Below are 24430 nucleotides of genomic sequence, written 5' to 3' on the forward strand. Positions count from 1 at the left end.
TTGAAAAACCATCACTTAGCTCAATGGCAGATTACCTTTATCATCCAGACTAATCAAGATTTGTATCTTTCAACACTCATTACTGTAACCATTACCAATGATTGAACCATCAGCTTCAGGCTTCATACACCTGAATCACCATCAACCAGTAACTAGTGTGAGGAGCAAAGGCTGACCAAGCAGAAGAAATGAACATCTTTCACCTGAATGGCCACCAGACTAGGTTGCTGGGCCTCAGTAGGGAGGGAAGGGGTGTAAGTCCCAAGGCCATGAGAAACCAAGTTGGGGGGCGAAAAGCTTGCTGGGCAACTTTGGGCAGGGTGTATCAAGGGATATGATTTAATTGACACTACCAACATACAGTGCTGGGAACATAATCCTGCTCTTGGGCAAAACATATTGTGTGAAACCTTAGAATCTTTGAGGCCTGCCACACAAATCCAGAGCCTGGGGTCTACATTCCCCAATGTCAAAGACCAGAAAAGGTTTTAACTCTTTGACCTTTGAAGCCCAAGGCTGGAGAAGGGTGTAGTGCCTAGAAGTAATGCACCCAGTACTTGCAGTGGTAACTGGGGTGGTACCAAGGGATGAATGGATTACTAGAGCGGGAAAAGCAAGCTTTGCTACATTGTTTAGGTAAGCCTAAGCTGGGGAGATTATACCACTGCTGTGAAAACCTTTGGGATACTGGATCGTCCTCCAAGGAATCCACACCAACAAGATCACTACCTTTTGGGGGAGACCATGTACAAGGTAGGAGCTTCAAAATGTCAGTTTCTGTTTAACATCAAAACTCAAAGCGCTGTAATACTAACATATACAGCTTATTTCAACATTGTGAGGTGTCACAATTCCTTTACCCACTCAGACAACTGACTCATGTACCAAAACAACTTGCTCAACAACTCAAAGATGTTCAACATCATAAGCTACAACTCGAAACAAGAAACAGACCCAAAGAACTCAAACTACTTGTGGAAAATGCTGAGAGACTTTTGGTTTACTCATAAGATCACCTATTTCATTCGAAGAGGTATAATGCAATCATCTCGCCTGTTTTGTCTAACACTCGGAGATACCGACGCTAAAAAACACTTCCTAAGTGTTTGTAGTTTGCCAACAAATGAGATAGCTACCTTTCAGATAAAGTCATCAGCTAACAAGTAGAACTGTTAGAATAATTCAGTCAATTTATCTCCCGCAAAGTACAAGTGCAAGTTTCTCAAAGGGACCAACAAGGAAAATGATTGATTCACTAGCTCATAAAATATATCAGCCAAGCTACAAGTTATGAATAACGGCACAAAAGTGATGGCATTGCCTCATTAATGAATATGCATGAATCAAACCTTCGCGATAACAACGATTTGAAAATTTGATTTATTGCATAAAATTGATGCTGGCTGTAATCTGGGGATAGCATTTGACGGTTTTGTTGAAAGACAGATATCACAGCAAATCCATGGCTATCTTTTCACTAATTTGGAAGGATATCAACATCACAAAAGTGTCGTTTAATGTTTAAAAGATACATGTATCCTTTTGGGTCCCGAGGAAGGCCCAATATCGCTGATCATATTCTTAGACAATTAGGTTTTCACAGAAACTCTGATTACTCATGTTATCCGAAATCTGCTGTCCAACTCATTTTCAAATAATGTTTTTAAAAAGCCTTGACTAATTGGTATACCAATTTCATGAATTCATATCATGTCATGGGGGAAACATCAACAGGAAAGAGGAGGAATGTTGCCACAAACCAATTCTGATGGCAAGAGCATTTCGGAATAACATAACTGGTTCCAATAGTCTTTGCCTCCTAGAAATGACCACAAATACACATGTAGGTCCATCAGAAATGTTTTACAGTCCCCTTGAGTCACAGCTAATAAGGGATTTAATATGGCATAATAACCAAATCATCTCACTCGATTAAATGACAAATATCAACCCAATCAAAACACAATCTGATAAAAGAGATCCACCATAGTAAATAAGTGTGAAAGAAATTATTATATTTTCAACACCCCATGATACAATCATAGATTCATGACGAGCGTAAATCACATGGCTTAGCGTTGAAAAACATATTGTGGCCTGACAGAGACGGACATTGCCTATAAAATGGACTAATCGCCAAGTTGGAATAGCATCAGATAACAGTGTCACAGAATACAAACGGGTAAAGATACCCACGAGACGCATCAGCATGTGTCACCATAGGATGACGATGCTGCAGAACACAGAAATGAAAAGATGCGTAGAGATCGTTTCTGATTACTCGGGATTCGACATGGTCATTTGCCGTGGTACCACGCGCCCCAAAACAAATAACTCACGGCGGTGATGACCAATTGAGACACATTGAGACAACAGATGATAAATGATGTCATGAGGAATGTACAGCAACTTGTGACATTCAGACAAGTGCTAGTAGAAGTGCATGCAAACATGGACCACGGCCTTGGTCTGCAGATAACCCTTTATGGACCAAGCAGAACTAGTTGGTCTTGGCTTTCAGACAATCCTTTTCGTACCAAATGAAACAACACTATTTGATCCGATTTAAACTTTTCAAAATGTTTCAAATATCAAAGCTGTGGCAAAAACATGGCAAAAGTTTACATTTCAACTTTTTCCGGAAAATGATACGTTGTAGTTGAAGTCCCTTGACAAAAAAGGGAAAGACAACAAAAGTAACATCAATCCGACTTTGAAACAAAGATATTATTAGGAGGATCAAACAGAGACTTTTTCTAAAGAGATGGTTTACTCCTTTTTCAAGCGACTGTAATTAGATCAGAACAAATAGTTGTAAACAATGGAGACATAAGATGTTGGAATTGGAGGGAAAAAACAGAAAAATTCTCAGGAAAAATAGAGTATTTTCTGCTGACAATTCATGTAATAACAACTTCAGATGCAGTTGAATTGCTGGTAATAGGCACAAAAATAACTTTTTAGACTGCTACCAGGAAGAGAATTAAGTTTGATTAAGTCAAAGAATGCAGAACGAGAATCATTTAAATGGAACATGAAATGGATTAAAATGTCAGGATTTAATACAAAACGTGGGACATATTCTGACTTCTTGTTTCTGAATGACTCAGTGCCTTGGATTCAAATCCAATTTCAAATACAGGTCTAATGAGAGAATCCTTTGTAGAAGTTATCCAAAATCAGTTTGAGTCATTCAAGACTTATTTCTACCTAGAGCATACCTTTCATCTTCATGCCAATGCAGTCATTTTTTAACAAGATTTAAAGATGGAAAAGTAGTCAGAACAAAGGGATGTTTCCCCAAACAGCAGAATGCAAAACTTGCATAATCAACCTGGAGATTGGGGATGAGGTCCAGCCATTATGCAAGTGACACAATCACCCCTTCAAGAAACAAGGGAAGCACAAGGCCTTGCGTTATGCCAAGAAGAACTTCACAGAGACAGCTAGAACACAAATTGAGAAGGCCAGCCAAAATCTGTTACAATCGATCTGTGCATCACTGATAAATCGAACTCTGGTGGGATACCGGTGATCACAAAATGAACCACTGTGAAAGCTCACTCAATGAGGTTGGATCTTCCAGGCTTCCTTCCTGCAATACTCACAAAGATAAACAGCTATTTGAAATATCAACGCAGCATAAAGGTATGAGTCCAGAATCACACAACAGGGGGTGGTCAACCCTTTTGGGCTTCCTTGGGAGTCACAAAGGCCAGCGTTGCTGCAGCAGGAAATGGACTGAGAAAACGGAAGCCGACAGCATGTAGACACAAACCTTCAGGCACAACTGAGTAACTTGCATCATGTACATCAAAGGAAAAGACTTTTCAACTGCATTTCAGATTACTACTTTGCAGCAGTTTATGTTTACGAGAGGACCAAACCCCTTCATTGCAATTAGAAGACACCAGCCACCAGCAATCAGAGAATAAAAAACTTTGTAGACAGCAGTTCTAATACCATGAACAGTCAGTGGTCATCAGTTAATGAGCACGTATGCAATCTTCATCAAGTGATTAACCAACAAGTGAGGCTTTCTGGTCAAATGACTACTGGAGTGGCTGCCCATATGGGAAGACCTACAACGATGCAATGTCAGCGCTAAGAAGCCAAAGACCCATTCTATTAATTAACCTCTCGTTACAAGTGGATAACGAAGACATGAAGAAGATGTGTCATCCATCCCCAGCATCTGGGGTTTCTTGACTTTTTGCCATTAGTCACATAATATGGGGTCCATCAACAGCAGGCTCTGAGATCAGGTCACCTTTGTCACTGACCAATGTACTGTGTCCAAGCTCTGGTCATCCTACTGAAAGTCAACAATGGGCATTACTGAATGACTCACTCAGATATTTGTGATCAATTTCCGAAGTTAGCAATTAGAGCAGGAGTTTGTGGTTGTACGCAAACACCATCCATTTCATGTTACACCGATCTTCAATTCACATGCTAAGGCACTGCATACTTCAGTTCATGCACGGCAAATTTTCGCAAATCTTGCCTGGTCAGAGGAAATCCCTTGTCGAAAAGTGCTACCGGTGACCCCTGGTGGATGCAAGCAACAGTGCACTTCACTTGTAGAGAGGAAAGGCTCTGTAAATTGGCTTGATAGGGGTGTTTGCTCCTGGGTGGTGTTCACGTCAGTGTCAGACAGTGCACATGATCTTTGTAAACATTTAGGTACAGGAGTATGTGAGAAACACTGATCGGTCAATTCTGATCGCATGCCTTCAGATCAATTTGTTGATACCTGTGTACATGGTCCATGTAGCCATTCGTAGCAAGTGCAGAGAAGGATGCTGCAGATACAACGAAATTGTATCATATCTGGACGTCACAGGAGAACAAGATTTGGCCAGAAGAGGTGGACCTCATATGCAAACTATGGGATGGACCTTACAACCAAACTCTTGGAAAGCAACAGAGAGGTATAAAGTCGTCCGTTGATTCATAAACCATGCAAGATGAATTGACAAAGCGTCAATCATTATGTGCAAAAATGTCTTATACTGAGAGTTCCCTAATAATTGAATGCCTTCACACCTACTCTTATGGCCAGGGTCTCCCTTGAGAGTTCTTAGTTGGAATCATTACCTAAATCAATTGATTGATCCAAACACATTCCTCAATGTGGTTCATTACTGAAGCAATTTGGATGATTCAGCCGCCGGCGCCCAAGGGGTTTAGCAAATCCAAGAACTCAATAAGAGCAAAATCTATAATTAATTGATTGAAATGAGGATATGATTAATAAGTTGGTGTTTTTGTACATGTTTACTACACCAAGACTACTTAGTATATTAAGATGGTGCCATCAATCAAATGTGCTCATGGTTGCATGTGGCTGGGGTTGATGATGTCGGGATATGTCCAGTCATGGTCAGTTAGTGAAAAGGCAGACCAAGCAGGAAGAGCAATAGAGCAAGATATGCATCCAAGGAGTCTGCCCTGATGAATTACTACCAACAAATGGCAAATGTGGGTATACATGACCGATGGTACTTGCACAACAAAGGACCAGTTTACCAATGTTTATGTGATACTGGCTCACTGCCTCCACACAAACCCAAAAGCAATAATAATTCATGATTTCTGCAACCACCACCATTAGCAACAATAGGTCTAATTTACCAGAATATTAGATCAAAATCACCATCTCTTGCACAGAGTTCAATGACACTTCACGATCAACTCGTACACCAACATCGTTATCTCGATTTGTTGATATCTCCAAACGATCATAACTCGCTACCGGCGTCGGCATCAATGGCCCTAGAGGTCTCTCACTACCGGCTCTAATTTGTAACCTTTCATAGTTATTGTATCAACAGGATTTGATCACTGGACGTAAACCGTACGAGGGCTGTTCATGTGGCTCAGGAAACCAGTTAAAAGTATCAGAGACAAAACTTTGTAAAGAACATAATCATAAACAACCTTATCAGCTCTAACATTGTCCAATCCAATACTCGGAAAAAACAAACTATTGATCAAATCCCGCAAATCCCAAGAAAAAAAGACTGACCCTTGTGTCTGTCAATACTACATTTGTCACTTGATATGGTCAAGAAGCTTATGTGGATTTCAGATTTAATCTTGTCTCTCTGACCTTGGTGTCTTCAGTTTTTTTCTTGGGATGTTGAGTCATAAATGCCACGGCATCACCACTACCTTGTTGCACCATGTCGCACACAAATCAATCAATAGCCTTTCATTCAATTCTCACGGACCCGCTCTTGATTTTTGGTGTAACTATAATTTCTGTCAGTGACGGAAAAGATAAGCAATCCGTTCTCATTCAGACTTGCTTTATCATAAATGACATCTTGCTAATAATCCTTTTTCAACACCACAGATGAACTCGAGAACCGACCTAACAAAAGGAAAGTTGTTTTGAAACAACATGAAATCCAATGGTAAAACTGAGCAGAGGAGATTGCTTTTAAAAAACGATTTCCATCACGAAGAATTAAGGAACAGAAAAGTTCCTCTTCCAATAGAGTTCATCAAGCAAGTCGTCTTGAAACAGAGTATGATGAAGAAGTAGATCTGTACCAAAGTGAACAGTCATAGCAGTAATCAAAGAGAATTCTGCCCAGATTGGGTCACGATAAGAAAGTGCATTATAACAAGCCATGGATTCTCTGATAGAGACAAATTCCTTTGGTATCAAAACGTGATGAATGTTAGGGACCAGGGGATGAGTCACTTCGCACAGCCTGTTGAACATCTCATGAGGTGTCATGATGCAATTGCCCGTCCGCACATATTAGATCATTTTCGACATGCGATGAGCTCATTTGCCATGTTATGGCTCAGAAGTGTCGTAGCAGGACCTGTCATCCCCCTTAACACAGGGACAGCTCTCCTATCTTAGGAACTGCTTGGGGAAGTAGAACCTGCTTGGGGAAGTAAGTGACCTTGGCTGAAACTAGCTTATGCAAATGCACTGTCACCCATTTGCAAATCTCCCACTCAAATCTATTGTGACTGATCTTATACTTTCTTCACACTTACAATTCCCTTTTGAACTTGGTTCATTTGTGTTATTGAACTAACACATTGGGGTGTTTCCCATCAATATCTCAACACATGTCATAAAGCAATGACATGTTGTGAACATTCAAATTTCAGGGATACTTTGCAAAAGATAAAGTATGAAAAGTAGTCAGCAGATTTACCCAGCAAGTCTACAAGATCAATGACATTGGATACCTCTTGGACTCTTAAAAAAACAGAAAGTGGTCAATACGACCATCATACAACAGGACATCAGATAAAGAGATCAAGAGAGAAGGGACCGGTCAATAACCGGAGTGGCCCGGAGCAGAAATCAACACATTATCTACATTACTGTGACCGGTCAGATTGCCAGGGGATGTACCGATCAGAGCCAAGTTATCAAACTAAGATCGCCCTTCTGGCAACAATGTCTACTACCCTGAGAGGTCAGTCCCAGGACTGGCAAATGTCAAAATCACTGATGAATGATGCTGCGATTTTGACGGACGCATTCCCCGGAGCATCAAGTTGTATTGATCCCTAGCAAGGAGTCGGGATGTTTTGATCTGAACGGACAAGCTTGCATTCATCCATCACGCTAAATCAATCACTTTGTCTGCTGTTTGTAACTATGTTTCTTGTTATAAATATCTCATTAAGTTAATTTCAATTACTCTTCTATTGGGTTATTGACTTATGTCTGTTTGTATCAATAGGAGATATGTATATGATGGGATATTGTCAGTAGCAATCTATCTTAACTTGTCAGATGTCTCTGAACTCAGACAATTGGCAGCCAGTCGTTAGGCCACTTGTAGCCAGTCAAATCATCCCTAACTTAGAAGCCTTGACAATGAATTGGTGTAAAGACTCTATATCCGAGCCAATTCTCAGATTTGGTTATTGAAGAATCAGTCTATCTGTGCAACTTAGGAGCCGCTGTAGTATAGTTGCTCAGACTTGGACTGCTACCTTTTAAAACACCAGCTGAATTTGGCGGGCAATTGCCGAATGCTGCAAAAAGGTTTCATCACTCAGTTTGAGAAAAGATAACAGTGAGAGCAGGAATTGATTAAGATAGATCGAGTCAGTACAAAAACAAAATGTTCGTCACTGTCGCTGAAAAACAAACTAAACGATCCTTTTCTGATCCCAACAATTATCAAGTGTTAGCGAAGCTTTGCAAGGTTTTTTCTGTTGTGATAAATCAACAGTTAATAGACCATGGAATTATACAATAACTCCGGAAAGATGAGTCAACCAACTCACGAATGGCAGATTAATGGTCAGATCAAAAATGCACTGAAAAGTGGGGTAAATCCAGCCCCAATGAATCAGGCCTGAGTGTAAATGAGATGTGATTTACAGCATCTTTGACATCAGTTGCATAATTTTCTTGAGCATTTCTCCGATGATTGCTCCGCTAATGACAAAGGCAACAGCTCATTTAAGTCAAGTGGTACATTCTTCATGTAGCTTAGCACGAGGGTGCGATGAGCGTGACACTTGTTGCTTGAGGCCCCAACTGTTGCACTCTGCTTGAGGTGATTACTGCGGCAGTGAGCAACAATTAATGGTAATATGGAAATTGCGCTTATGATTATATGTATTCCGATCCCTGTGATTGAAGACCAATACCAATTACTTAACCCTTGCATGTTATGTCGATTTCGCTCAGCAGGCAATTTCTGAGAAAAGTCACTTCTTGAATAAGGGCTACTTCAAAGAAAATGCAACTATGGGACATTTTAGATGCACACATACCCTTCTCTGGAAAGAGTCACAAAGAATAGAGAGTCATGGTGCAAAGGATAAGCTGTCCTTACCAGGATTCAATGGGTCTGTTTCTTCAATCACCACATCTCTTGGAGGTGCAAACCTTGAAGCAGACGACAGGAAAGCACCTTGTTTACGTGCCGCATCATCACTACGAGGCTTCCCTGTTGTCTTCTTAAGCTGACTCTGCTCGTATGACTTGGTCACCTCGTATGACCCAGGTGGTGGCAAGTCCTGGAATGATATGAATGTTGACATTTGATGGAATGTTGACAATATACTGGCTTCAAGGTGAGGACATGAGCTGCATACTAGCCAGTGGAAGCAATCTCCTTTGCTGTAGTCTCTGTCGAGCATCTAAGAATAATTCAAAGCACTTCATATTGTGCAAAGACAGAACTTTACTGTTGACTGGAAGTGTAGACAGGAAGAATGGTCAAATGTCACTAGCTACACGTATCCCCTGTAAAGGAATGTAGAAGATATTAATGCCAAATATGGTGCCAGCCCTTTAATGGATTGTGTTTGTCTCTTGATAAACCATGGATTGAGTATCAAAACATCCTGCGGCTAATCCTGCGGCTAATCGAAAACAAACAACGTGAGCAGTTGAAAATATTCCAGAAACATTCACCAAGTATGAAAGAAAAACAGAATTTCATATGCCCTCAGTGTACCCTTTTTGTTCGATTCGATGAAATCTAATAGATTCCTTCATAAGCTGTTTTTCTCTTCAATTATTCAACAAAGATGCTGCATTCAGTATTGTTAAGCAAACATTTTCTTTTGTCTATCTTATTGTGAAAATTGCATTGTCAACAAAATGCCAATGATGCAATATTTCACCACAAAGGATCATCACTCATATTTAAGATATACTTCATATACAGTGGAACCCCGGTTACACGACCACTCATGGGACCGAGGTTGAATGGTCGCGTTATCGGGTTGGTCTTGTTAGTGAAGTTGAAAATCCGGGGACAAAATGCATGAATAAGTTTTCCCGCCAAAATTGTTTCATAAGTTCAAAATTCTGTTCTGATAACTGTACAAAAAGGACACTAACACATTTTCCAGTAAGAAAAGGCTGCCACTTGTCAATCCAATTCCTACAAGTGTCTTTCCAATCAGGATCAGGTGCATGGAAAGCAACACTTAGTATAGTACCAGAGGGTCCTCTGAGACACTTTTGCTAAAGGAAAAAGCTTGTCAAGCATTTGCCAATAGATTAGTTTGAAACATAATCCCATCAAAAGCAAGATATTCGAGGTATCCATGGAATGACACTTCATTCTTTGGTCAGTCTCAATCCCTAAAATTAAGGTCAATGACCAAGTCAACAACCTTCTAGTATGAGCAGACAGAACGTGTTGCAGATCAAAATGCAAGACACAAAGCAAAATGCCAAATACAAACACCACCAGCTCCTTGTAAGCAAATTAACCGATATCAAAGCCAAATAGATTTGCTGCTCATACAGACATAGCGCAATCTTATCAAGCATTGACTGCATTCTGATTAGTTTCCAGTTGGAAGCTGAAGAAAGTAGCAGACCTGAACATATTCACCACAAGCAAAGATTGCTTCTAACATGTCACCACTTTCGAAAAGAACCATGCTCCGCTTTCAACCATGCAAGCAAAGTGTCCTCCCCAAGGTCATGTACATCAGACACAAGCATGGCAACAAATAACAATTTGGATGATGGGGCATGTTTTCAACCATATTCATAGGAAAAACAGAGCACACCAAAGACGCAGCAAGCAACTGTGGACCATTTTTGCCCTGTCGAATGATCATTAAACGGCACTGACAGATTAGGAACTAGAAAGCTGGAGCCAAAATTAGCCTCATTTAAGATTTTCCTCCAATTACTAGATCGGGAATAATGCACAGATTGATTTAGAAGACACTAAGAGGACTCGTATGATGCTGCATGACATGAAATGAACAATTGGGACATCGCCTCATCATCTATTGACAAGTGCGTGCGTATCGAGTTTTGTCGCTTTCAGAACGACTCCCAACAGAATCAAGGTGACTTCATGACATGGTGTTTGGAGGAAACGATGTTAGAAGCGTTACACGAGATCTCATTTTTATATGTACGATAATGTAACACAACAGTTTACAAGACTATCACTTCAAAGTTGACGTGGCACGTTTCTGACACTGTAGCTCGTAATGTAGGTATTTTGGAAGCTCAGCGTGCGAAAGTTTACCAACATCAGATTGATTAGAATCTGATATACATGTACCAACTGAACTTCATCTGTATGACGGGGGGGGGGGGGGGGGGGGGGAACTTAACCAGCTGAACCCTCAGATGTTGTGATATTATAACATCCACTTCCCATAAATCACTCATCATGAATTGTTTATGTCTAATGACCACAGACAACACAGGTCATTGAGAAGCTGGACAGAAAGTCGCCAAATTTGTGTAGTCTGCTAGCCTGATGTTGATTCATAACTTACTCAATCATAACTGTTGACTTGGATTGAAATCTCTAAGTGGCTCACAGAAAGCAGGTTGGGTGGCAAATCTATTTGGCCGATTGCTGAAAGTGTCTGACAGATAGGGGTGCAGATACAAAGGTAACATACCTGATGTTCAGCAAGAAAGGCAATGAAGTTAAAACTCCAAGACCAACGAAGGTTCAAAATGTTTAGAGCCATCTATGCCTTACCAAAAGACGATCAAATATGCTCTGTTGAATGCAACTGACTTCTTGCATCTTTAAAAGGGTCATTTGTGTGAAATACCCTTGAGCAAGACTAAATTAAACATCCATCAACAAGATGAACATCGACATATGACAAAGTTACCAGCAAACTGTAACATCTTCAATGAATACTTTACATTATATAGAGCATGGAATTGACTAAATGGATGTTCAATGCGACTCTTGCATCTCTGTACAAATGTGCCGACACTTGATGCTTTCTAATTTCATGGCCAACCGATGAGATTCTAACCAATATTGGCAACATTTCATCCATAATTCATCATCGAGTGTACTTTTCAGTAGCTGACTGTCCTTTGGTTAATCAAGCGCCATTGTTTACCTTATTGATCATCTATAATCAAGTCAACAACACCAGGTTATAATACTCCGCCCAGATAGTAATAGCCAGGTGATTTTTTCTGGAACAAATAGAATTTCACTGCTGAGGAATTGAAAAATTGGCAAAAATGTTTTCATCTGTAGCATGACAAATTTGCCGCAATCAATTTCTTTCTGGTTATTAGAGAGAAAACTATTCGGGACCAGCGATTCTTGGTCGTCATAGCGGGGTGATCGCCGACCGGAGTTCCACTGTATACAACAAAAACATTGCCGCCATGTCAAGCCTAATTGAGCAGAGACATGGACGATAATCAAATTATGATTAGGCAGTCAATATCAGACTTGCACTTAGATATGATATGCCAATATCAGAGCCAAACGATTCGTTTACACCGGAGACAAGAAATGCAGGACCAGACGTGCAAGAGTTCATGGAGTTTGGAATTCGGCAATTGAGTCATACCAGGAATTCTTAACCTCACTTGATCCCTTTCTGGTCATAGATGTCTTAACTCCAGATGAACTACTGGTATCAGTGGCAGATCCAAGGAAGGTCACCCCACCAGCGCCCCTTTTCTGGGAAAAAATCTTTGAAATTGATCGTAAAAACACTATTTTCCCTTGAAAGCAATTGTAAATGACCCGACTAAAATATCCTACAAAAGCTGCAGTTCTTCTATATAATTGTCCCCAGGTATTGCTTTCATGATTCCATCACTTTCTTTCTGAGACATAGAAATGAACATCTGAACACAATGCTCTTATTCAAAAGAAAGATGCGTTGCTATAGCAAACCTCCAAAGGAATGAGTCACGATGCTAAAAGCTTTCCAGAAACTGAGATAGGCCTTTGGGAGACATTAGACAGGATATGACATTAGAAGAAGTCACCATGTTTGGGGATGACAAAGGCTTTCACAGGATTGTTTCAATATCTTTCTTTAAAACTGTTTTCTTTGCTTGTCTACATAACGTGGTTACTGGCATGTATGGATGGAGACATCTTTGCTATTAGGCTTCGACATGGAGTCAGCAGGCTTGTTCTCTGAAATAGGCCTGTCAGATGCTCAGTGTCTATGAGCCATAGTTATTCATATATCATAATCAGGAATATCTTCAGTTTTGTGGTGAAAAGTTCTGTCTCGAGTTTGACTGAACAAGCCTGCAGGTTCTTTGATCAAAAGGCAGCGGATGTAGCCAGCATCAAAATTATGTTAACCAGAAACAGTGAAAAATTTACCAAACTTAAGATTTCAAGTGAAGACGTTTGCTTATAATGATGAAAGATTAGGCTAAAGGGAATGCAACTCAGAAGTATACTTTGATGAAGGCCAGGCTACCTCAGGGAATTGATAAACCTGTTGCAACTTGGAGCCACCACTTGAGGTCCCTGAGAAGGTATCATTTTTTACGCTGAACATTTTGCTGAATGGAAGAGTAAAGCTTTCAAGTCCCAATGGTACTAATGAGTGATAAGCAACATCTACCTCCAGGCAGAAAGCCAGAAACACAAATTTCCAAACAAAATGCACACTGATACACCTGTTTTTCTATTACAGTTAGGAGGAAATCAAATTTTGTTTGACAAAATAAACCCTTTGGTGAATTTTACCTGAACAACCACTGACGCAATTTTTTCAGCAGTGGCTTCTGGCTAACATTTCTATTGACAGCCAGCAGTTAAATTTCTAATCGACTTTTCTCAGAAAATAGCAAGGATTCACCAAAGAAACTCAAAGATTCAAATAAAAGATAAGGATATCGAAGATATGTGAAACTTTTTAATCAAGTTCGTTTCTAAACAAACCTGTGTACTTACGGCAACCTGTCAGAATTAGATGCCATTTGTAGATATTGCAAAGTTCAGACGATACAAGAGTCCTTTTTTTCCCTAAAAATCTGATGAATACAGCAACAACTTGTTCAATTTTGATGGATTTTGAGATACCCCAATCACTCAATATCTGTCTGACAGGAAAAAAGAAACTACCCACATTTTCCCAGCCACACACCAAATTACCTTTGCAATCACTTCAACATGAAATATTTGTTAATTCCAAATTTTTATTGAATCATACCCAGCACCCATCCAAGGGGTTAAGATGCAATTAGCCCAAAGCAGCCATCAAACTCAGAGGAGAATGTTCCTCATCACCAGCAACATGCACCAAGTTACCTAAGGGACCTATGAAATGAAAGAAACAACATGCAGAAGCAGAAACATGCAACAACTTGCATGCTAGCACATCACGAGATGAGGACATCAACACATACATGCACATGTTGGCAATATGAATTCCTTGGTGGTTTCTTAAGAAGTTAATTTCACTGAAACTATCAAGCCAAGATCACCTGTGCTCTCCCCTCAACTACCTACACAAATTCTTCTTCTAGGGTGAGATGAGGTGACATAAGGGGGAATTGAACAGAGTCAGAATTCACACCAAACAAGTTTCCAAGTGAAATTCTGCTGAACAGGTCCAACTACCTGTGGACATGCAGACACCTGACTGAAGACGCAGGAGTGAGAGACTGATAGGCAAGGGATTTAGAGACTGACGCAAAAAGGAACGGGTACCCTTGGGCCCTATCAGGCGATGCTCACACTTGCTACAACTAATTGTTGGCACCATTTCTCTTCTTTCTTCAGTCAATGGGGAATACAAGTCTAGTTAATGGTCAGGAGCTTTCTGAGAGAGTGCCACGTTTTCAGATCAGTATTTGAGGGGGTGATAACTTGGGCAATTTCATGGGAATAGCAAGGAATAGTGAAGCTATGACAGCAGTTTCTCTCTTGACATTCCTCTACTTTGCTGTCTTCAAGGATCTTTTGAAAGATTTCAAACCAAACGGTCACTGTTTGTTTCCAGTTTAGTTGATGAGTACAGATATATGTACACTGAAGAAAACTGGGGAAAATTCCATCAGGATGCAAAATCTAACTAGCATGGGTGTTGTTTGAATTAACAATGCATTAAATCATCAATGGTTACGCACACGTAGGCACATAGGGGAACTTGTTGCTGAAAGATGGTTCAACTACCAGATAATATATCTATTGGTTCGCTGTGAGATACTTGTCATCACTAAGTAACTTTCTCAGCATCAGGCCACTACAAAAACAACTTGTTTCAATTGTGAACGGAACATCAGCGTAGCCAATACTCTTCATGCAAGGTGGTAAGCCAAGGCAAGCTGATGAAAGAAGTCATAATCACTTGATGCAATCAGAGGTAAGATATCAAGGGAACTGGGAACTGAGGGGGAATGAAGCCCACTTATTCACCTGAAATTCAGCAGAAACTAGATTGGAACTATTCCCCGAAGGGCCAAGCTGATGAGGGGGTTACGAAGTGCTGGGTACTCCTGATGCAAGGTTGCAGCAAAGGGGAGCTGATGAAAGACATCATGATTGCCTGGTTGAATTCTTTGGCAATTGATCACAGCAGCTAAGAAGCTGATGCTGCAAGCTAAGAATGAAGACCACATTCACCTGTTGAGAACACAGTCGGTTGCAGAAGTGGAACCATTGCTTTCCTTGCTACATGCAAATTGAAACCATGGATGCTTCTTCATAGAACAAATCAAACAGTTGATAGATTGTTCAGGAAGATGTTTTTCTACTTTTCACTTGGCTAATGATTAATCAATTATTTTGCTGCTAACTGTCTCAACCAAAACCAAAATGAATCTTCAATCTTCACTTCTTAATTTCAAGACTGGTCATTGAAGTCATGCTGGAATATCTTCTTAGCGATGGTCGATCTGACTCAGAGAAGAATTTAAAATTTTGTCAGAAATCAAACAATTCCCATTATGGAACCCAAAGATAACTTTTAACATCACACTTATAACTCCATCTACTCATAAACTTTTTGATGCAATAGGATGCCACCTGTTTTCTAAAATTCTGATTCCAACTTGCTTCATGAGTCATATCTTAAAGTTTCCCCGGATTCTTTTTTTTTGTAAGAGTGAGTCGAGGATTTAAATGTCCAATAACAAATGTCAAAATTTCCTCAGCAATATTGGAAGTTGCCACTCAAGTGATCCCAGGGTAGCTGGAATTGATTAGATCTAATGGTTTAATTAGTTTAAACGGATGTTATTGGCTTTCAGTGTAACAAGTGACAAATTTTCTCGATAAAACTGCTTCAGAGATCTCGTATTATAATTTCGGTCATTTGTAATTAGCCAAAGCAGACGGGATGATTCTTTGTTATTTCATGGATCCATAGTTTTTTCACAGGCAAACCATATCTATGAGAGGTGGTGGTATTTTTTTAACTCAACTTTTTCCAGTTTTCAGGCAGAAACAGTTTGAATTCCTGAATCTGCTGAACAGCAAGGGAAGTTTGGAAAGATGCAAGCGCTTGGTGAAAAATGTTGGTTTCAACCAAAAGCTTGTCATGTTCACTTGTGGGTTTTAATACCACCAAACAAGATATCCAGGAAGCTAAATTAAATCAGCACCTGACAAAATCCTAATTTTCACTATCCACCCCCTAATGACTTGAAAAGTTATCCCGGCCAAAGATTCCATTAGGGGCAACATGTTCGCTACATGTAGCTATAGTGAACTATCTTGTCATCATGCAATGATATATCTACTGCCAATGACTAAGACAGTACCTCATTAGATGTCAGGACATCCTGAGTAAGATCACATGTACATTTGACAATCACACCAAACTTCTGCATCTAATAATCAAAGCATCTGGCCTTGGCATGAATTTGGTCACACGCAGCATCAAAACTTGCCCCGAAATTTCAGGCCAGTTTCATCCAGGAGCTTTAGATTAACTGGATAGTGTTGTTTGATTTGCCAATCTTCTTACCATCTGAGAGAAGGCAAGGAATCCATCAGCATTTAACTGCAAAAAACTTCTTGCCCAGTTGTCATGAGCAGCTCTGTAAGTGTCTTCGAGTCAGAAATGTTCTAAATCGTCATAAACACCACGCAAAACATGGTTGTCATCACTATCAGGAGCATATTTAAAAGAAGTCAAACGGTGCCGATTAGTTCTTTACTTCTCGAACAAATGGTATAAATGAATCACCCAAACATCTTAAACAAATTCCCCCCTTTGAAGCGCAGATCTTTTTTACCAGCTCGATCCTTTCCTGATTTTGCCTTTATGATTAATACTCTTCTCATTTAGTTCAATGATGAGCGCAGACCTCCACGAGATACATGATTAAACAATTCAGCCATTCGCATCAAATCACCAAGATAAGCCATAAAAGATGAAATCGTGCTGCCTCAGCTATGAGACGTTGGTCCAACTAATTGGCATATTTTTCATCTTCATGTCTTGAAAAGGAATGATTTTCAGTATAAATCTTATTCAATTAACCATGGTTGGAACCTTTGAGGAATGGTTCCATTTGATGTGTCCATCATGATGTTATCTTGATGACATGAGGGGAGTTACTCATTGACTTCTTTGATCATTACGTATCAACCGTTCTTTGACTTCTTGATAGTATCCTGTCTAAATCTGGCAGCTTCCTTTGCAAAAATCAGCCTTTTTCTTTCAATCAATCAGCGACTGAAAGATTGCGCTTGCAATTTGCTGCACCCCAGGTAGTTAGGTTCACATCAACAATCCTTCTGTTTGGTTTGGACTCACCGTCCACACACTGACAGTGCAATATCAAATACAGATCGACTACAAGAACAATCCCATGATAAATGTTTTAAAATTGGCAAAGCCACACTGTCGTTGAATGTAGTTGTCACCACACAAAGTCGTCATCAAGAAAAGAAGAAGGTTGACTTAAGTTGGCTGCCAAAAGACCTGATGAGTTGGAGAGGCTGGTGAGGCTGGCATGGTTGGGAAACCACATCAACTTGATGAGGAGGTTTTACTTGCAGCTGACTAGCAATAGTTATCCTATGTTCCACATCCAATATTGTTCTTTAAAGAAACACTTCAATCAAAGGGCAAGCACAGGTCGTCACCAAAAATCATTGATTAATCAGAGAGCTGTGGATTTATGGGTTATCACATGAAAGCTGGCAAAGTCTGAAAAAACCTTTGCTTGCTCCATACCAATTTGAGGCCGGGAGCATCATTGATCCCGCCTATTGATCTGATGGCTATTTCCTCTCCTATCTCTCACCATGGATGAGTTCACCAATTCAATATCTAAAATTGGGTGCAGGCAGTTGGTATCAGGAAGTCTTATCCTTGATTGGGTTGGAGATCGGGACGCCCCTGTCATGTCTAATTATCTTTTTGATGAACCAATTATGATATATAGTGGAATAAGATTCAACAGGCTCCAGGAATCATAACTCAACAGGCAGTCGATAAAAATAATGATGAGATGGTCATCAGACTCTGATGGCTTAAGTCTGATAAGAAAATCTGGTTAACTCCGGAACCGTCCACAAAGGATATCAACGGTTCCCATCAACGCGACCAAAGAATAGGACCACCACTTTCAGTTTGATGCTGGGCAGTAATGATGTCACTGGCCGCCTTGATTCGACTGGTCAAGCCAAGCGGAAGGGAACTATCATTGGGGGAAATGAATCAATCAGTCTTTCGGGGGAAAAAAAAGAGTCTTGAGTTTTGATGGAAATGCCAAGTGAATACAACTGACGTTGTTTAAACCAATGCTACAGGAAAAAAAAGTTCTTAAGTTCTTGAAAAGAACTGAGTTGGAGACGTTGAGCAAGTTTGTGGCTAAATCCAAGTCAGAACAAAGAGAAAGAAGACGAAGGAAAAAAGGATTCTTTGAAATGTGAAGAAATCATATGATTTTCCCAAATTATGACGGGTGGACAATTTCACTATTTTTAGCATCTATAAATAGGTGTAATGGGGACTCCCAAACTTCTGACATGTCTGACTCAACATCGTCTCTATCCTCCCCAAAGTTTCACCCACGCATCACTCATCCTCAAGTTTTGCAGGGATTAAAGTCAAAAACCATCAACAACAAGTGGTTCATTAGCCGCCCGTCAATCCATGTAATCAGCGTAAATTTCTCCGTCCAAATGACAAGTGCCACAGGACTTCCTAAATCCAATTTAGCCAATCATGGACAAGAGACTCCCCAGCATTTATCGCAGAGAAATACAAAGATATCCCAGGGTTAGTTGGATCGCATCAGCAGCTGACTGTAAGGGAATGTTCTCAACTGCTTGAGGGATAATGAACCCAATGGCTATCAAAGGATATGCCAATAGTTTACTTGCTTATTCCATTATAGGCGGGAAATTGCGTGATTTATGGCGGGATGTTTTTCATCATGGACAGTAGGATGCTTTTTGTGAGCTTTTAACTTGTTTAGTGTTTGGGTGATTGGGTGTTTTTTTGTTCTGGATGGCCATACTGTTTTTGTCATTAATTTCTCCTTCGGAACAAGTGAGTTAGCTAAGACTTCTGTGTTAATTCAAGACAAGTTTCAAAAGAGATCATTCAAGCCTGGCCACCTGCTTTGATACAGAATTTAAGCAAGGAATATTCCTTCATGTACCCCTTCAATCCATATCTGGCAAGAATTCTTGTTGCCAATTTTCAATGGACTTCGACGGCTTGCATCTGATGGTATCAGAATCCTGGTCGGATTGAGATCACCCAACTATTGCTTCCCGCCTGTTGCTGTGACTGACTGTTGCCAATCATGAACAACAAGCCCGCCTCTCATCCGATACTCCTCAATATTCATCAAGCATGCACGATGGGTTTATCAAACTTGCTCCCGATAGGAAATTTGATTGCCGTAATTGCCTATTGGCTGAATTAATGTCATACCAAGTAACGTTGTTCAATTTACTGAGAAATCAAATGGCGATAGATTAAACCACTATACGAGTGATGTTTATCTTAGTTAAACTTGGAGCGGATGGGATGAGCCTAATGAGTTACTGACGAGGACTTGGAGCGGAGGCTGTAAATTGATGCTGCCTTTAAGGGCTAAAGTTAGAAGTCAGCAATCAAGTCATGTCTCACATTTCTTGTCTGGACGTTCTTTTGAAGAATGCCAAACTTATGAGAGCTATTGATTCCTCTAGAAGTGCCAAGTCAACCGTGCTTCGTTCATGGCCTATGTGCTGCTGCTAGACATCAACAAGTCACTGAGTAAGTCAATAGTAGGATGCAGCAGTTAAAGACATTGCATCAAGAGCCATTGAAACACAATGGGGTTAAAGATTGGAGCCAGGGGAAAGGTCTCTCTAATCGCACAACAAATCACCTAATCAAAAACTGATAAAACAGGCTCTCCATCTAAGTTGACGCAAATTGTTGCTGCGCTATTGATTGGCATCAGATTCCAGGGTAATTAGGGAACGAGCTTTTAATCGAGTCATGCCTGGATCTGAGAGGAGCCACCTGTGGCTCCAGACTCTTGAAGGATTCCAACCGCCTTGAAGAGATTCGGAGAGGCTTCCATCTAAGCTTGCACCATGGAGAACAATTGAGATCATTAGGGAAGGAAGTGGTCTGCTGCTAGCAGTGTTTGGGACATTTAACTTTGAAGACTAAGGGATTAAATTGGGATTTGAAGTTGTATCATTGATTCAAGGGTGCTCCCAAACTGTTGTACCAATCAACAATGCAGGAAAGATGGTGCCCTGATAGTTCACCTGATAGACATAAGCAGAGCATGTGACAAGATACTGCCACATTTCGTAAGCAGTATGGATGATGCTGTAGACCCTAAGGCAATTCACACTCACAACACAGTTGCCATTATTCAGAATCTGACTGATGTTTTGAAGAGTAAACATCTGTTACCTTTGTTTCCAAGTTAAAAATTAAAAAAAAGTGAAACCCTACATATTATTGATACGTATTGATTACTGTTCAGACAAAACGTATTCCCAGAAGCCCCTGGTGCATGTCACCAATGCAACAAAACAAAACTAGTGGATTACAGAAATGCCTCATGATGGCAACTTGTCATTGACAGAATTTTGTAGCAAAGTGCTAAAAAGAATACACTCTCACCATTGTATTGGCTAATGAAGGTATATACTTATCGATTGCTGAGGGCATGTCTCATAAAGCAAACAATGCTACCATTGTTGGAATTTTGAGTCATCAATATTTAGCACCAGGCTAAATACGATCTGCATTACTGCAATATTGCAAAATAAAGGAAAATCTATGCCGTACTAGGCCAAACAGAATGGCTGTGCAGTTCAAGGAAGCTAACCTGAGTCAAAGAAAGACCTTGTCAAATCAAGTTTGTATATTGCTTTCAGTATATCATGTATATGAGAGAATATTGGGGATGCCCTCTTTAAAGCAGGAGTGAACTGCAATACTGATAGATGGGGAGCAGTAAGTGAGAAAACCCATTCGTCTGGCCTTAATTCAGGAGACAAAAGGGGAAATTGCCTCGGGGTACAGCACAAACGCATGCCTGGAAAACTACAAACTCATCAGGCCTAGATTTCTATTGTGATCTAGAAGAATAATACTGTGGTACATTAAATTCATAATTCAGCAACATTAATTGATGAATACCACCTCAAAGACAATTTGAAGTCTTGCTATAAACATTTTAACGATAAATGGAAAAGAAAAGCTGGAAATGAATGAGTAATTCATATGACATATGAAAATCATTTATTTCATTGGTGACAAGATTGCAGTTTACTGCATTCAAACTTGTAACATCAACTATTGGAGCATTCCCCCTCCTCAATGACATCCAACTGAGGCCGATTCTATACAGAGGCAACTGCTTTGATTGTTTGTCTCAACGACCACTGCTCGGATGGTGCTGTCACTTTGCCTTAAACCTCGGCTGCCACTTGGGTTTTGGCCAACATTTTAGCTCCACAATCGCAGTGTTTGGCGAGACAACCAATACCTCCATTTTGGTGTCAAGATCATAAAAAATATCATTGTTGTCTCTTACCTTAACAGTACTAGGCTGCTCCTGTAACCGATTTGAGAGAGAGGCAAATGTGGATGATAGCTGTTGATAGCGGCTTACAAACGGCTTCTCCTTCACCTGGTAATGTGAAGGGCCGGGGAGTTCTGTCTCAGTCTTTTTCACAATTGGCTGAATTCGGACGGACGTCGTACCAAAGACGCCTCTTCGTGTGCTCTCGATATAGGCTTTCCGCATGCTGTCTGACCCCATGCCGGTTACGTTGTATGACCCCGGACCTGGAATGATCATTTGAATAATTTCTTAAGACATTTCAGCGATATTAGTACTTGGACAGTTAGTGTTATTGAAAGAGGTACAAAGGCTGTATCTGAAAAGAAATTGGAAAGAAACTGGAATCAGTGAAAGCAGAGATGAGCAAAATCATTGAATTTGTGTTTGTACAGTTTTCAGGAAAGCCACTCCATCTTCTGACAAATCGACATCAACAGATCAAACATGTTCAAATCCAATAAGACAGAAACAGAGCATAAAAGGAATCAATTTCAAATCCCTTGGATAGACAAAAACTTTGGCATCATTAAAAGCTTTAGCGACAATTTTGTCGGAGATTATTACTACTTTATTTCAAAGGCCAAGAGAGTTCAATCTTACGGTAAAAACGAGTAATCTAAATTGGTGTGTCACCAGTTTTTCGGAGATTTGTTGACTTTACTGTGAAGGTGAGATTTATTTCCAAAATGACAAGTTTCAGCTGAGTGCCTGAGAACACGTAATGTCACCAAATAAGTCAAAAGACCATTTTAGCAAACGCACAAAAGTCACTACTTTATGGCCATTTTTGTGAAAGATTATTTGGGATTTATCAATAGTGCTCATAAACTGAAAACATGAGCAGAAGAAACAGGGAAAGAACCATCAAAATCGTATTAGAACTGTAAGATAATGGAGTTGATGGCAGAAAAATTCAAATTCTTCTGGGAACTAAGTTTTTAATTAAATGACTCATTCGGGTGAAAACAGTCCAGCAAGGGTTAATTAGTGCTATGAGGACCATATGGAACAAAGACAACTGTTGTTGGATGTGCTGATGTCCTGGAGACATAGCGCGTGTTTTGTCGGATCACACCAACGCTCGTATTGACTCAACAAACTATGAATACAAAAGTGTTTGGCAAATCCGCAAATGATACAGAAGCCTGAGGAAGGATTCTGGCTTCTTGTTCAAACACTGAACAGATGAACAAAGGGGATTAAGATTTGTGAACAATGTCAGGAGCGGCTAAGAAAAAATAGAGTACCGGTGTGAGCATCGTCAGTTTGGGTTAGATCTGTGCAGATATTGCACAATGCAAAATTTGAATTTGTTAAGGTTCAATTCAACCTCACATTTGATTTTGGCTCAATAAAGTTTGCTATCTTCATGGCCAAACTAGAATTGATGCCTCTCTGCTTTGAACTGAAGTTGATTTGTCTCCGATTTAAGATTCATCGTTGTCAAATTGTTCTTTTATCTCTCAATTTTGTCATCCGACCAATTACGGGTGCACCAGGCCAGAATGATCAGGTCTGGATGGTCACCCTCGACTCGCCACCAATCAGCCATAATGGTTTATTAGGGCGTTAATATGCTATGGATAGTTGTAGCAGCAGACCAGCAAATATACGTTATGAGCTGTGTCTAATCCAGGTTAGTCATGGCAAGGGACAGAGGCCTCATGGGAAAACTAAAATCACCAAGGAAAAGCAAATTGCTGGTTGGACCATTGGCACAGAAAATATCCGATCCTATCCTAAAGGGTTAACACAAAGAGTTAGCAGTGATTGATCAGAGCATCTCTTTTGAGTATCAGATGTATCAGGCTTACCATTAGAGAGCTTCTCCAGCCATCGCAATCCATTTAGTCAGATTAAAGCATGTCGGCAGTTGCAAATTCCGCATCTGTTCTACGTCTAGCCGACAATCCGCTGTAAAAGCTTTTGCATTCTCTAACCTTGGGGTATGCGTTTAACTCATGATTTTAGAGTTTTTCTCACAATAGTTGCCCCATGCCACTCCCGGAGATCAGGACAGGCACATGCTGCTTTTCCACTTACGGAAATTGCACAAATTAGTTAAAATTGAAAGACATTAAAAACACTCCTTTCTTCTTATACTTCCAACTTTGTGGAATACTGCCATGTTTTATGCAGCCAGAAATGAATGCATTGTATTATAAACACCATTCACAGGAATGGAATTTCGTTTGGTCTTCGTCTACAGCATCTTGCCGGAATGAAAACACAGCCGCTAAACTTCTTTTCACCCAGATATTCTTTATCAATGAGTTTATCGAAGAGAAACACTGGCTAATCAATCAAGTTATCGTTAAGAAAACATTTATGAAAAGCCTACAAATGCATAAGCAATGATTATGATATTTCATCGAAACTAATCACACAGGGTGTATAGCACACCAAACCAATTAACCTATTCCAATTATCGTGATCACAGATCACTCTACTTGAAACTCAAAAAGTTTCTTCAGAGTATTATATATTAAAGGGTCTTTGGCAAGTTGATGTCAAATAAATGTGTCCAGGATTCTAATTGAGTTCATGTAGTTTTATATCATGTTGCTAATTGGTTGAATCACAAAATCAACAACTTAACAAACAATATTTTCTAATAATCAAATGATTTACTACTAACACACCTGAGGGTTCTCTCACAAT

The 24430-nt window shown here is 40.0% G+C and overlaps 2 protein-coding genes across 6 annotated transcripts in view; both read right to left on the reverse strand.

Moving 5' to 3' along the window:
• LOC135493250 (netrin receptor UNC5C-like) overlaps window positions 1-24430 on the reverse strand; it is a 271616-nt gene that overhangs the window by 158814 nt on the left and 88372 nt on the right. The gene's annotated exons all lie outside the window — the stretch shown is intronic.
• The window catches only part of LOC135493276 (sperm-tail PG-rich repeat-containing protein 2-like), a 50800-nt gene that overhangs the window by 13850 nt on the left and 12520 nt on the right, over window positions 1-24430 (reverse strand). For both annotated transcript variants that reach the window (XM_064780480.1, XM_064780470.1), the window contains exons 9-10: window positions 21740-21993; window positions 8835-9018 (exon numbers count right to left, since the gene is read on the reverse strand). In XM_064780480.1, coding sequence (XP_064636550.1) covers window positions 8835-9018; window positions 21740-21993 — 438 coding nt within the window. The remainder of the gene's footprint in view (window positions 1-8834; window positions 9019-21739; window positions 21994-24430) is intronic.

This window comes from Lineus longissimus, chromosome 1 (assembly GCF_910592395.1).
Source record: "Lineus longissimus chromosome 1, tnLinLong1.2, whole genome shotgun sequence".
NCBI classification, from domain to species: Eukaryota; Metazoa; Nemertea; class Pilidiophora; order Heteronemertea; family Lineidae; genus Lineus; species Lineus longissimus.